The sequence below is a fragment of the Haliotis rufescens genome, unplaced genomic scaffold (genome assembly GCF_023055435.1).
Source record: "Haliotis rufescens isolate VD_foot unplaced genomic scaffold, xgHalRufe1.0.p SCAF_2, whole genome shotgun sequence".
NCBI lineage: Eukaryota > Metazoa > Mollusca > Gastropoda > Lepetellida > Haliotidae > Haliotis > Haliotis rufescens.
The window spans coordinates 67,087,823-67,101,842 of record NW_025963890.1 but is presented as its reverse complement, the minus strand read 5'-3'; the positions used below and the strand labels follow the sequence as shown (position 1 = coordinate 67,101,842).

Here is a 14,020-nt window from a genome sequence, read left to right as displayed (position 1 = left end):
CTTCATGTTCATATTTATCTTGAGGAATTTTCTGGCCTTTCAAGGATAGGTCTCATTTAAGTGATGATAATTTTCATAATTTTTGCAACTGAATCAGTAGAAGAGTGACTGTCATCGTGAAGATTTCGGTTAGAATTTATCTTCATCAGCTCCTGCTTGTCGTGAGAGGTGACTAACAGGATCGAATGGCTCAGGCTCCCTGACTTGGTTGATGCATGTCATTGTGTGCCACTTGCATAGGTCGATGTTCATGATGTCAATCACTGGATTGTCTGGTCCAGACTTTATTATTTACAGAGCACGGTCATGTAACTAGAATATTGCTAAGTGCAGCGTTAAACAGTAAACAAACAGTATGTCAGCTGATTATCCTGTAAATAACCAAGTAAAAGATAATGCAGTGGTAGGCCTGATGACACACAGTGGTACTCCAAAGCATGATCACACACTCAGACTTGTAAAGATCCAGGTTAGAATAGGTCTTCAGCAACCCATGCTTACCATAACAGTCAACTAATGGGATCGAGTTGCCAGGCTCGCTGACTTGGTTGATGCATGTAATCATATCATAATTGCATAGATCGATGCTCATGATATCAATCCCTGGATTGTCTGGTCCAGATTGTCTGTGTCACAATAGTGACGTGTGGTGTAGATCTTAGCTTAGCAAGGCTTACTTTGTTTTTTTAGGGGTTGCCCACTTCATGTTGGTTTAGGAAACTGATATGCTTTGCTTTCCATGCCTGTTATATATTCAGTTTAGTTGTCGTGATGTTCGGTGTCCAAAATAGCTGCTGCTCGTTATCCCGTGCTGGTAACATTTTTGGTGGGATAGTTGTATTTAATTCCACTCGCTTACTGGAGACAAGAGCTACTGTTGTGATTACGAAGCTGTAAATGTGTAAAGCACAGATCAAGTAAAGTAAATCTGAAAAAAATGACATTGACCATCTTCTATAACATGTATTCACAAATTCGGGCCTGCAATTTTCAAGCCCGTGTCTCCAACCAGCCTGGCTTTTGGGGAATAATAACTATTTTAGACACTATTGACACAAGTTTCAGATAACTATCCTGTCTGCACGGAGGAGCAAGTAGATATGTTGTCAGTCAGATCATAGAAGGCCTCATCTTTCTCTTATATTGGTACAGCCAGCCTTCTAGAAACTATCACCTCAAGAATATACTCGATTGAGGTAGTCTGTCCCGGAAGTGAATCAACAACTGTATGTTAAAGCTCCCCACAGCAAAGCTCTATATACTGGATAGATAACGAAGGTGTCTAGCGCTGGGGCGGAGCTTGCAATCACAACAGCAAAGGGAGGTCACACTATATTAGGGATGGGTATTTAAATTGGAGGTTTAAAGTGCTTCACAATATTTTGTAATACACAAGGCCGTATTGCGATACGTATCACGATATATTGTATAATTCTAAGTTTTTAATTCAGAAGCAATCTGATACATTTAGGTATGAACTGAAGTTCATAAATGGAACAAAACAAGATGCTGGTTCTACATAATGTTTACTCATTCAAAAAAATATGCAGCCATCTTGGGGCCCCAGATGCTCGCTCCTGGGCAGTGAAGGTATTTAGTAAGTATGTATTTAACACATGATCAAAATCCCAATTTGAAATCACCCGATATATCGAGCATGGAAAAATGATATTGTGATATGTATTGTGGAAAGAATGAACCCAAATTTACCGCTATACCGGTGATACCTCACAACCTTACACTATATATAGATGAGCTGCCATGCACCACTTCTAGAGCTCCAGATATTATGAGCGCGTCATTTGCTGCCACTAACAATCACCAGATATATATATGACCGTGTCATGGCTCTTATTTTCTCCTTGTAAGCTGTTCTACTGCCGTGAGCGTATGATGTTAGTTGATAAAAGATCCTACTCATGAAGTTCTTGATGTTGTCATTATTACGGCATAGTTAGTCCACAAGAAGTGTTGTAAGTAGAGGTGGCTGAAAAGATTGATAATCGGAATTATTGTCGATTGGAAGAAATATTAACGATTATTGATATGAAATTGTTGTCATCGATGATAACTTACATAAACTATTTAATGAAATAAAAGTTTACATTTACCGAAACAGATTGTTATTGTCAATCATGTCAATTGTCGAAGACTGTTTTCATTAAGTCTCAAATGTCCACAAAGTAATCTATGCATAAATGTGTGTTACTGCTCACCAGTGGTGTGAAATATGTTGATTTCTTGCCAGGCTTCCTTGCATATTAGCTTAATGTTACTTATCCGATATTTATCAATAATTAAGCGGTTATCAATCTCTGTGATCTGTATCGACAACCAGCCCTAGTTGTGAGTTCACAAAATCTTTAACTCGTAACATTTGCTTACAAAACTTTGTATCACATGGCATTACAAACACCGATTTAGTGATGTTTACCTTGTCATCCATTATTTCGCACCCACTAAATTGTAATTTCATTTTGAATTACTTAAGATTTTTATCAATCAATGTGATACGATAATCAGGGAATCACTTTCCAAACTATGCGTCCCTGCCGATGTTTTCAGTATGCTATCAGCTCTAGTCTGACTCAGTCACTGTGAGCATTTCAATACCACTTCCTTCTCATTGGATCGTAACATTTGAATTGTGCTGGTTTCGTGTTGTGGAGATCTGAATGTGTAAATGTATATACTGTATTCGACGTAATAAGCGCCCCGCTCTAATAAGCGCCCACGGGGATATTTGCTAATATATTGGCTAGTGATTAATCCCAATTAGCACTCCTTCCGACTGATCAATGTACACAAGACTTATTTATTCGCGTATAATATGCACTCGTGTGTTCTATGCACCCTTAATTATGGGCAATTAAATTCTGGAAAAATATATTTGTCGTATATAAACATTTCAGGCTGTCAGCATTAACCACGAAATTTACAATCTTTCAACTCTGTATTTTTCACCTAAATAATATTCTAATAAGAGCCCCCTAGTTCTAATCTGAGAGCACCCTGGGCGCTTATTATGTCAAATACGGTACCCATAGACACAAAACATTTGTCCGGGGACTGACTTCAGAAAGGCTGATATGTATACTGTATATTGTGCCTCAGTAGACTGTGTGACGAGACTCTTACTAGAGGGGAATGATCACTTCCTGGTTTGCTCAGCCTGTCTACCCAATGTATTCAGATAACACAGCTACATTCCACTGTATAAACTGGGATCTGAATATCACCAAGCACTTCGACACTGTCACACCCTGAAGTGAAGTGATGAATCTATTAATAGATACAGTGTCGTATATCTCTGTAGTCCGTGATACACCTATGTAATATTACAGAACTCCCTGCTTTAACTGTTATGTATATTAGATAACACCTATCAGTAGGCTTCTATGCATATTTCTTAACATGGCTGGCATGGATATGTTGCTATGTCTATATCAAGGAAGTGATTGAAGTAGTTTGTGAAATGAGCTAAAGAGTCTATTAGCTCCAAAATGGGGAACTATTATGGTCTGGTCAGGGTTAAAAACACTATTTTCACTAGTCTGCAAACATCTGCAAGAGAGATGCCATCTACCTACTCATATGGTACAAGTGATAGTACACAAGGAAATGTCTCTGGTCCTTCCTGAATGGTCTCAGAATATAGGACTTACCGTATTCGACGTAATAAGTGCCCGTAAGCGCTCTCAAAATAAGTAATAGGGGGCTCTTATTAGATTAAAATTTTGGTGAAAAATAAACAGAGTTGAAAGATCGTAAATATGGGGTGCATATAACACACGAGTGCGTATTATACACGAATAAATAAGTCTTGCGTACATTGATCAATTGGACTAGGTGCTAATGGGGATTGTTCATTAGCCAATATATTAGCAAATATCGCTGTGGGCGCTTATTAGAGCTAAGAGCTTATTACGTTGAATACCGTATGTCAATTTCAAACATTGTTGGTTCACTACACCCAAATCTGTTTTAGTTTAATTTGAACATGTTATTTACCTGTAGGCTGTGTCAGAATATCATTTGATAATGTCAAATATTCACTATTGCTTTAGTTTGTAATAATTTAAAATAATAATATATAATAAAATATTTGTCAAGTTACTGCTGTTATGTTGGTATGGTCAGTAGCTCCAATGCTGTAACGTAGCACGAATATGAAGAGATGCTTGTCAAAACCCATTGTTTTTACGCACAAATTTAAAACGTGAGGATTCCCCTTTTTCAACACTCTGATGTATGTTTTTTAATATGAAATCAGACAGGTGAGATGCATTATTATGTACAGAGAAGCTTGTCTCTCAAGTATTTGCAATTGATTGATTTAATAATTAATGTCCAATTATTGCTGTTCTATCAGAAGAGCAAATTAAGTTTATTGATGTTTTAGGACATATCAGAATAAGCAGGTGAGCTACAAAGCATCTGTCTGTATTTAGTACTTGACGTCCCCGCTGTTGTTGTAGGTGCCACAGCGAAGCTGTTGACAGCGCTGTACGACTATGAGGCCCGGTCTAATGATGACCTGTCGTTCAGGAAGGGGGACCAGATGGAGCTGCTTGACGAAAGGTAGGGTTGGTGGTGAATGAATGCTTGACAACAGGTAGAATGAGTGAGTAAATGCTTGATGGCATGTAGGGAGTGATTGAATGAGTGGCAACTGGTAGAGTTAACGACAGGTAGAGTGAGTGAATGTTTAACGACAGTGAGTGAATGTTAAACGACAGTGAGTGAATGTTAAACGAACGACAGGTAGAGTGAGTGAATGTTTAACAACAGGTAGAGTGAGTGAATGTTTAACAACAGGTAGAGTGAGTGAATGTTTAAGGACTGGTAGAGTGAGTGAATGTTTAACAACTGGTAGAGAGAGTGAATGTTTAATGACAGGTAGAGTGAGTGAATGTTTAACAACAGGTAGAGTAAGTGAATGTTTAAGGACTGGTAGAGTGAGTGAATGTTTAACAACAGGTAGAGTGAGTGAATGTTTAACGACAGGTAGAGTGAGTGAATGTTTAACAACAGGTAGAGTGAGTGAATGTTTAACACCTGGTAGAGTGAGTGAATGTTTAACGACTGGTAGAGTGAGTGAATGTTTAACAACTGGTAGAGTGAGTGAATGTTTAACAACAGTGAGTGAATGTTAAACGACAGGTAGAGTGAGTGAATGTTTAACAACAGGTAGAGTGAGTGAATGTTTAACAACAGGTAGAGTGAGTGAATGTTTAACAACTGGTAGAGTGAGTGAATGTTTAACAACAGTGAGTGAATGTTAAACGACAGGTAGAGTGAGTGAATGTTTAACGACAGGTAGAGTGAGTGAATGTTTAATGACAGGTAGATTCAGTGAACGTTTAACAACAGGTAGAGTGAGTGAATGGGTGAACACTGGATGACAGGTATAGTGAGTGAGTGAGTGAATGCTTGATGACAGTGAGTGAGTGAGTGAATGCTTGATGACAGGGAGTGTGAGTGAGTGAGTAAATGCTTGATGACAGTGAGTGAGTGAGTGAATGCTTGATGACAGTGAGTGAGTGAGTGAGTGAATGCTTGATGACAGTGAGTGAGTGAGTGAATGCTTGATGACAGGGAGTGTGAGTGAGTGAGTAAATGCTTGATGACAGTGAGTGAGTGAGTGAATGCTTGATGACAGTGAGTGAGTGAGTGAGTAAATGCTTGAGGACAGTGAGTGAATGCTTGATGACAGTGAGTGAGTGAGTGAGTAAATGCTTGATGACAGTGAGTGAGTGAGTGAATGCTTGATGACAGTGAGTGAGTGAGTGAGTAAATGCTTGATGACAGTGAGTGAGTGAGTGAGTAAATGCTTGATGACAGTGAATGAGTGAGTGAATGCTTGATGACAGGTACATTCAGTAACCAAAGGTCGTGAGACAATACATTCAAAGAACAATTGGCCATTACATCTTTTGGGCTAAAAAAGGAAATGTTCAATATATGAACTCAATGAACTAATGAATGAACTAATGAATCAGTACTGACAGTGATTGGCTGCAGTTGATCTAACAATGTTCCGACTTCACATCCGGAGACTACGACAAGCAGGTCCTATAATACTCAACTTTCCACTTGGTATATCTATTGTTCCATGATTCATCAATCACCACTTATGATAAATATATATTAATAAACTGCTCACAAAACACAATCACTGGATTGTCTGGTCCAGACTTGATTGTTTACAGACTAACGTCATATAGCTAGATTATTACTGAGTGCGGCATTAAACAACAAACAAACAAAAGACGCTTAGTGCATGTAGACATAACTCTTAGGTTGCATTTCTATAAAAATTGGTTGAAGTGTCGCATGTTTTAAATAGCTGAATGGAGCCCTGATGGTCTAATTAAGTGGTTATTAGTATTTACACATTGTTTCCTCTCACCAGTCCTAATTCAGACATACTCTCAAAAAGCTTACATGTGTGTAGTGCACTTCAAAGAAACAGCCACTTCCTTGTCGAGTTTACACAAATTTCAAATAAGGAAGTAGTGATTGTTTACTTTTTTTTTGCGCATAACATGTTCTTGTAGCTAGGCGGCTCTTATGGGAATAAAATTTTGGTGAAAAAAAAACAGAGTTCAAAGACCGTAAATTTTGTGGTTTATGCTGACAGCCTGAAACGTTTATATACGACAGATATATTTTTCCAGGATTTAATTGGCCATAAGTAAGAGACATATAACACACGAGTGAGTATTATACACGAATAAATAAGTCTTGTGTACATTGATCAATCGGAAGGGGTGCTAATTGGGATTGTTCACTAGCCAATATATTAGCAAATATCGCTGTGGGCGCTTATTAGAGCGGGGTGCTTATTACATCGAATACGGTATATTTTTTTATATTTTTTATGTGTGAGTGTAGAATTATCAGGATTAGAAATTAACATAAGTCTGCTATTCTGAGACAAGTTAACTTCAGGAAGGACAAGTGGCATTTCCTTGAGTACCTCCAGTTTTACCATTTAGTAGATCTATCCATAGCAGACAATTTTTGCAGACAGATGAAAATAAAAGTAATTTTCTAACCCTAATTTTTATTCATGATAAACAAAATGGTCAGCTTCCTTGGAGAGTTTAATGTGTTGAGTGTAGGTGTTATTTAACAGCACTTTGCAGGCAAAATAGCCATGATGGAAATAAAAAATGTATCCAATGTATTCATGTAAACTCGGGTCTGGGCGTATAAGCAAGCGCTGCTTGGATCCACTGACTGGGTTAATTATGATGTGAATGGAGCATGCTTTGGGGTGTGGATTTGACTCATTATAGATATGAACGTTGTTGTTGTTGTTGTTGTTGTTGTTGTTGTTGTTGTTGTTGTTCATTTTGGTTGGCTTCAATTACATGCTCCAAGGGTATGATACATGCTTCAGTCCAGGCTGCATGATGTGTTTCAGTGATGGAGACTGGTGGCTGGCCAAGCATGAGAACGGTCAGGAGGGTTACGTCCCAAGCAACTACGTGGCCATGGAAAATACACTGGAGTCTCAAGAGTAAGTGCTGGATGAATTTTCCAATATTTAAGAACACTGTATACATGTATGTACCAAGGAATGCTATGGGGTATATTCTGATAACTGAGGAATACTATGGGACATATTCTGTTATTGAGGAACACTATTGGACATATTCTGATGTTGAGGAACACTATTGGACATATTCTGATACTGAGGAACTCTATGGGACATATTCTGATACTGAGGAACACTATTGGACATATTCTGATATTGAGGAACACTATGGGGTATATTCTGATAACTAAGGAACACTGTAGGACATATTTGGATATTGAGGAACACTATGGGACATATTCTGATAACTAAGGAACACTATGGGGTATATTCTGATAACTAAGGAACACTATGGGACATATTCTGATATTGAAGAATGCTATGGGCCATATTCTGATACTGAGGAACACTATGGGGTCTCTTCTGATAACTAAGGAACACTATGGGACATATTCTGATATTGGGGAACACTATTGGACATATTTTGTTATTGAGGAACACTATGGGACATATTCTGATACGAAGGAACACTATGGGGTATATTCTGATAACTAAGGAACACTATGGGACATATTCTGATATTGAGGAATGCTATGGGCCATATTCTGATACTGAGGAACACTATGGGGTATATTCTGATAACTAAGGAACGCTATGGGACATATTCTGATATTGAGGAATGCTATGGGCCATATTCTGATACTGAGGAACACTATGGGCCATATTCTGATACTGAGGAACACTATGGGCCATATTCTGATATTGAGGAACACTATGGGCCATATTCTGATACTGAGGAACACAATGAGACATATAGTCTGATATTGGCAACACTCTGAGTAACACTGTGATGTTTTGATTGTGTGATTTTGTGTTTCAGATGGTTCTTTGGGAAGGTCACAAGGAAGGAAACGGAGCGTCAGCTGCTTCTTCCCGGGCTTCGCCCCGGAACCTTCCTCATCCGAGAAAGTGAAACATGCCCAGGTGAGCCCCTAGCATAGCTTTGTGAAGCACCACCAAACCACTACCCCACCAAACCAGTACCCCACCAAACTGCATCCCACGTGAGAGCCCTATAGCATAGCTTAGCGAAACCCTCCCAGGTGAGAGCCCTATAGCAAAGACTAGTGAAATCATCCCACGGGAGAGCCCTATAGCATAGCTTAGCGAAACCCTCCCAGGTCAGAGCCCAATAGAGGAGACTGGTGAAATCATCCCACGTGAGAGCCCTATAGCATAGCTTAGCGAAACCCTCCCAGGTCAGAGCCCAATAGAGGAGACTGGTGAAATCATCCCACGTGAGCGCCCTATAGCATAGCTTAGCGAAACCCTCCCAGGTCAGAGCCCTATAGCAAAGACTAGTGAAATCATCCCACGGGAGAGCCCTATAGCATAGCTTAGCGAAACCCTCCCAGGTCAGAGCCCAAAAGAGGAGACTGGTGAAATCATCCCACGTGAGAGCCCTATAGCATAGCTTAGCGAAACCCTCCCAGGTCAGAGCCCAATAGAGGAGACTGGTGAAATCATCCCACGTGAGACCCCTATAGCATAGCTTAGCGAAACCCTCCCAGGTCAGAGCCCAATAGAGGAGACTGGTGAAATCATCCCACGTGAGCGCCCTATAGCTTAGCTTAGCGAAACCCTCCCAGGTGAAACCCCTAAAAGCAAAGGCTAGTGAAACCCTCCCAGGTGAGAGCCCTATAGCAAAGACTAGTGAAAACATCCCACGTGAGAGCCCTATAGTAAAGACTAGTGAAATCATCCCACGGGAGAGCCCTATAGTAAAGACTAGTGAAATCATCCCACGGGAGACCCCTATAGCGTAACGTAAATTGGCCATGTGAATCCCGGCTTCACCCTCGAGCCCTACTCTCCTGCAACTCTCTTCCCTTGGCTTTACACTCCAAACTTATCTATCCTACATGCGTGGGGAAGTAACTCCTTACTGTTGATCTCTCTCTACAGGTGCGTTTGTGTTGTCTGTGCGAGACAATGACGCGGCGAAGGGGAACTGCGTGAAGCACTACAAGGTGCGCAACATGGACAGCGGAGGCTGCTACATCACCCCGAGGAAGACCTTCACCAACCTGATAGAGATTGTCAACCACTACCATGGTAACAGCGGTTTGCTCTCAGTTTGCTTGCATGTAAAGGTAGCATAACCATGCCACTGTTGTCACAAGCATGGACATCATGTCAAGATATGGGAAGTGATGGTCCCCAAGTGATATTTCAAATAAGAATTTAACAGGGACAGACTTGTTTTATGTGTTCTTAGATTTCAGCCATGGGAGCCGTGCCAGTTTACACTTGTCAGAGGGGTACACAAAGTACCTGATCTAGACTACCAGTTGTCGGACTTTCATGTTTTATTGTGATTTAAATTCAGCCCTTAACCAAGGTGAATGAGATATTTTGTGAGTGGAACAGTATAAGTCAATAGTGATATTCATCTACACCATTCTTAGGAATAGTGTATTGCTCTGTTGTTAGAGAGATCTGTAAAAGACCTTGGTTAAATTTCGTGAATGTTGTTGGTCTGACCTTTGTGACTCGGTAGCTCTTACTTTGTGATGAGATAGTTCACTCTTGTATCATGTTCATCTGAGACCTCAGACAAGTTCCTACTGAAAAATTTGGAATATTTTGCTTGTGATAAACCTTTTGAAATCTTATTGTGCTGGGACAGAAGAAGATTGGGTCTTTAAATGAGAGATGTTGGCAAAGCATGTTGTGAGGAGATGTTCAGAGAAACTGCTTCTACATGGTTGCCTGGCCTGACCCATCAGATTTGTCTTTACAGATAATTCGGACGGTCTCTGCCAGAAACTGACTGACTCATGTCCAAAACCAAAGCCTGTGATGGAGGACTTGTCCCGGGAAACCAAAGACACCTGGGAAATTCCTCGTGAATCTTTGACTCTCGCCAAACGTCTTGGTGCTGGTCAGTTTGGAGAAGTATGGAGAGGTGGGTATTGGGGGTCGGGATGGTGGGCGTCAGGGCCAAGTTGGTTCATTTTGTGTTTTGTCACCTCAGAACCTCACCGTTGTGATTGAACTTGTGATTAGAATGAGTTGAATATATAATTATGTTTCCCGTACAAGCAAGTGATGAATGGTTGATTATATAATTATGTTTCTGTTCAAGTAAGTGGATGAATGGTTGAATTATGTTTCAATACAAGCAGGTGGATGAATGGTTGAATTATGTTTCTGTACATGTAAGTGGATGAATGGTTGAATTATGTTTCTGTACATGTAAGTGGATGAATGGTTTAATTATACCCCTGTTTACGAATTAAATCGGGGGTATGTAGCGTTCCGTTCATCCGTCCTTCCGTCCGGGCTTTCGTACAGCCCATAACTTTTTAACCATGCACCCTAGCTTCACCAAACTTGCTACACACATTTACCACAATGAGTACTTGTGCCTTTTGCTAGTTTGAAGATTCTGAACTTTTTAATTTTTGCCGTTTCCATGGAAACATTAGGAACTTAAACTTTTAGGGTGGGTGTTTTGTACGGCCTATATCTTTTTAACTATGCACCCTAGCTTCACCAAACTTTCTACACACATTAAACACAATGAGTACTTGAGCCTTTTGCTAGTTTGAAGATTCTGATTTTTTTTTATTTTTGCCGTTTCCATGGAATCATGGTGAAACATAAATTTTGGGTAGAGTTTTTGTACGATCCATGTTTACAATATTATGTATCCTAGCTTCAGCAAACTTGCTACATTAACCGATATGGTTTGTTTTTTTATCTTTTATAACATTCTGAAAGTTTTGTCTTTTGCTGTTTTCATGGAAACATGATGGAATTTAGAAGTTTTGATGACTGGTTTTGTATACCTAATATATTTTCAAAAATTGTTTCCACACATGTAGATCATCATAAGTATTTGTGCTTTGTGATAGTTTGAATTTATGAATTCTTTACCATATCTGTTAAGGCTAGATGGAAATTATGAATTTATTGATTTTCTTATATGATATTGTTCCATTTTTTATGTGTTTTTATATCAACAACTTTTGGTCCTTTTGATAATTCTTCTTATGTAACTCCTCAATCAAATTTTTATTCAAAGGTGTTCATGGTGATCTACTTCCTCGTAGTGAACACTGGTGACATGGGAGATTTGGGGTGGGGGTGGGGTGGGGTGGGGTGGGGTGTCAATTGTCACTGGAACTCAATCTTAGTTTTTAAAACATTGAAGTTAAATTCAGTTAGAAATGTGTAATATTTCATTAATTAACAAACTATTTACTATTTGTTGTTGACCAGCGGGTATAACTGGGGTATGTGAGCTTTGCTCGCTTCTTTCTTGTTATGTTCCTGTAAGCATGGTAAAAGTAAGTGATGAATGGTTGAGTATATGATTATGTTTCTGTACAGGTAAATGGATGAACTCGACCGATGTTGCCATTAAGACCCTGAAGACAGGGACAATGACATCGGAAGCTTTCCTGGCTGAGGCCGCCATCATGAAGATGTGCAAGCATGACAAGCTGGTGCGCCTGTACGCTGTGTGCACCAAGGAGGAGCCCATCTACATCGTCACCGAGCTCATGAGCAACGGTGCTCTGCTGGAGTATCTGCGAGAAGGTGACGGCAAGACCATGGATATGATGCATCTTATAGACATGGCGGCACAGGTGAGGAGAACCTTCATTTTACTGGAAGAGAATATATGGATGTCAACTTTTTTATTATGAGGAACACAACGTTTCGGAGTGAATGATTGATGAAGGAGTAAGCATATGAATGATTCATTCACCTGATGAGGGAGTAAGCATATACTCTGAAACCTTGTCTTTCTCATAGTAAAGAAGTTGACATCCATATATTCTCTTCTTTATGTATATCACTTCTAAATGCCTTTCAAAGAGACCCGTGAAGATTCAGCAACCCATACTTGCCGTAAAAGGCGACTAACGGGATCGGATGGTCAGGCTCGCTGACTTGGTTGATACATGTTATCGCGTCTAATTGCATGGATCGATGCTCTTGATGTCAATCACTGGATTGTCTGGTCCAGACTCGATTATTTTACAAACCTCCGTCATTTAGCTGGAATATTGCTGAGTGCGGCTAAACAACAAACAAACATCAAAGACTTTCATTTTACTGATTATATATTACTCAAGAAAGGTTAAGGACCACCCGATTCTTTCATATTACTATAGTTACTCTGTCTAGTCATGGCATGCCGATTCTTACATATTACTATAGTTACTCTGTCTAGTCATGGCATGCCGATTCTTACATATTACTATAGTTACTCTGTCTAGTCATGGCATGCCGATTCTTACATATTACTATAATTACTCTGTCTAGTCATGGCATGCCGATTCTTTCATATTACTATAGTTACTCAGTCTTTTCATGGCATGCCGATTCTTTCATATTACTATAGTTACTCTGTCTAGTCATGGCATGCCGATTCTTTCATATTACTATAGTTACTCAGTCTTTTCATGGCATGCCGATTCTTTCATATTACTATAGTTACTTTGTCATGTCATGGCATGCTGATTCTTTCATATAACTATAGTTACAGATTAACTATGCTGATATGAAAGAATCGTGTGGTCCTTAACTTTTTTGAGTAGTGTATCTATGGAACTTGTGCTGGGTGCATGGGTCACCTACTTTTTGTAGAAAATTTATTGACTGGTGAACTGGGGCGTGGTATACAGCATGGATACTTATTGCCTCACAAAAGTTTTTGTAATCTTGATCTGCACCTTAGATGGTCGGTCCAGAAAGTGATAATGGTGGATGTTACATTTTGTCATACGCCAAGGTTTTCAGGGTTAACCTATTGTTGGCATAATTCTTGGGTGCTGTTTGCATTCATTAGAATAAGAACAAATATATTTCAAATTTGATATATTTTCATTGGAGTCATTGGAATATATAAACCAAAAAGGAAGTTATGCCTAAGCTTTTGTTTTTGTTTCAGATTTAAAATATGTATGTTGGTGAAAACTTATGCTATTGTAAACCTTTGTTTGGGCAGTAGAGCTAGAGTAGGTTTTTAACACTGATCGGTGTCTTCTGTATATTCAGATTGCCAATGGTATGGCGTTCCTGGAAAGGATGAAATTCATTCATCGAGATCTGGCTGCCAGAAACATCCTGGTGGGAGACAACAACATCTGCAAGGTCGCCGACTTTGGCCTGGCCAAGGTCATTGAGGATGACGAATACAATCCGAAACAAGGTGAGAAGAGACTTCATAAAACACCAAGGACAAATATGTACACAGACCAACATATGATATTGTTGGTTCATCGAAGTGCACCATATTCAGTAATTGTAGTCAGGTTTTTTTTATCTGCAGCAAAAGAATAAGATACGGCTTAGTTTACGAGAAATTACACACGGTAATCTTAATCTCTGCATATAAAACAATGCCTTTGAGAGCAGGAAATACATTTTAAATGGTGAATCATCATGTCTAGTGAT

At 39.5% G+C, this 14,020-nt stretch overlaps 1 protein-coding gene across 4 annotated transcripts in view; it reads left to right on the top strand.

Moving 5' to 3' along the window:
* The window catches only part of LOC124134584 (tyrosine-protein kinase SRK2-like), a 72,455-nt gene that overhangs the window by 50,236 nt on the left and 8,199 nt on the right, over window positions 1-14,020 (top strand). For all 4 annotated transcript variants that reach the window (XM_046499493.2, XM_046499496.2, XM_046499494.2 and 1 more), the window contains exons 3-9: window positions 4,479-4,581; window positions 7,433-7,528; window positions 8,427-8,530; window positions 9,512-9,661; window positions 10,350-10,514; window positions 11,945-12,204; window positions 13,622-13,775. In XM_046499493.2, the coding sequence (XP_046355449.2) occupies window positions 4,479-4,581; window positions 7,433-7,528; window positions 8,427-8,530; window positions 9,512-9,661; window positions 10,350-10,514; window positions 11,945-12,204; window positions 13,622-13,775 (1,032 nt within the window). The remainder of the gene's footprint in view (window positions 1-4,478; window positions 4,582-7,432; window positions 7,529-8,426; window positions 8,531-9,511; window positions 9,662-10,349; window positions 10,515-11,944; window positions 12,205-13,621; window positions 13,776-14,020) is intronic.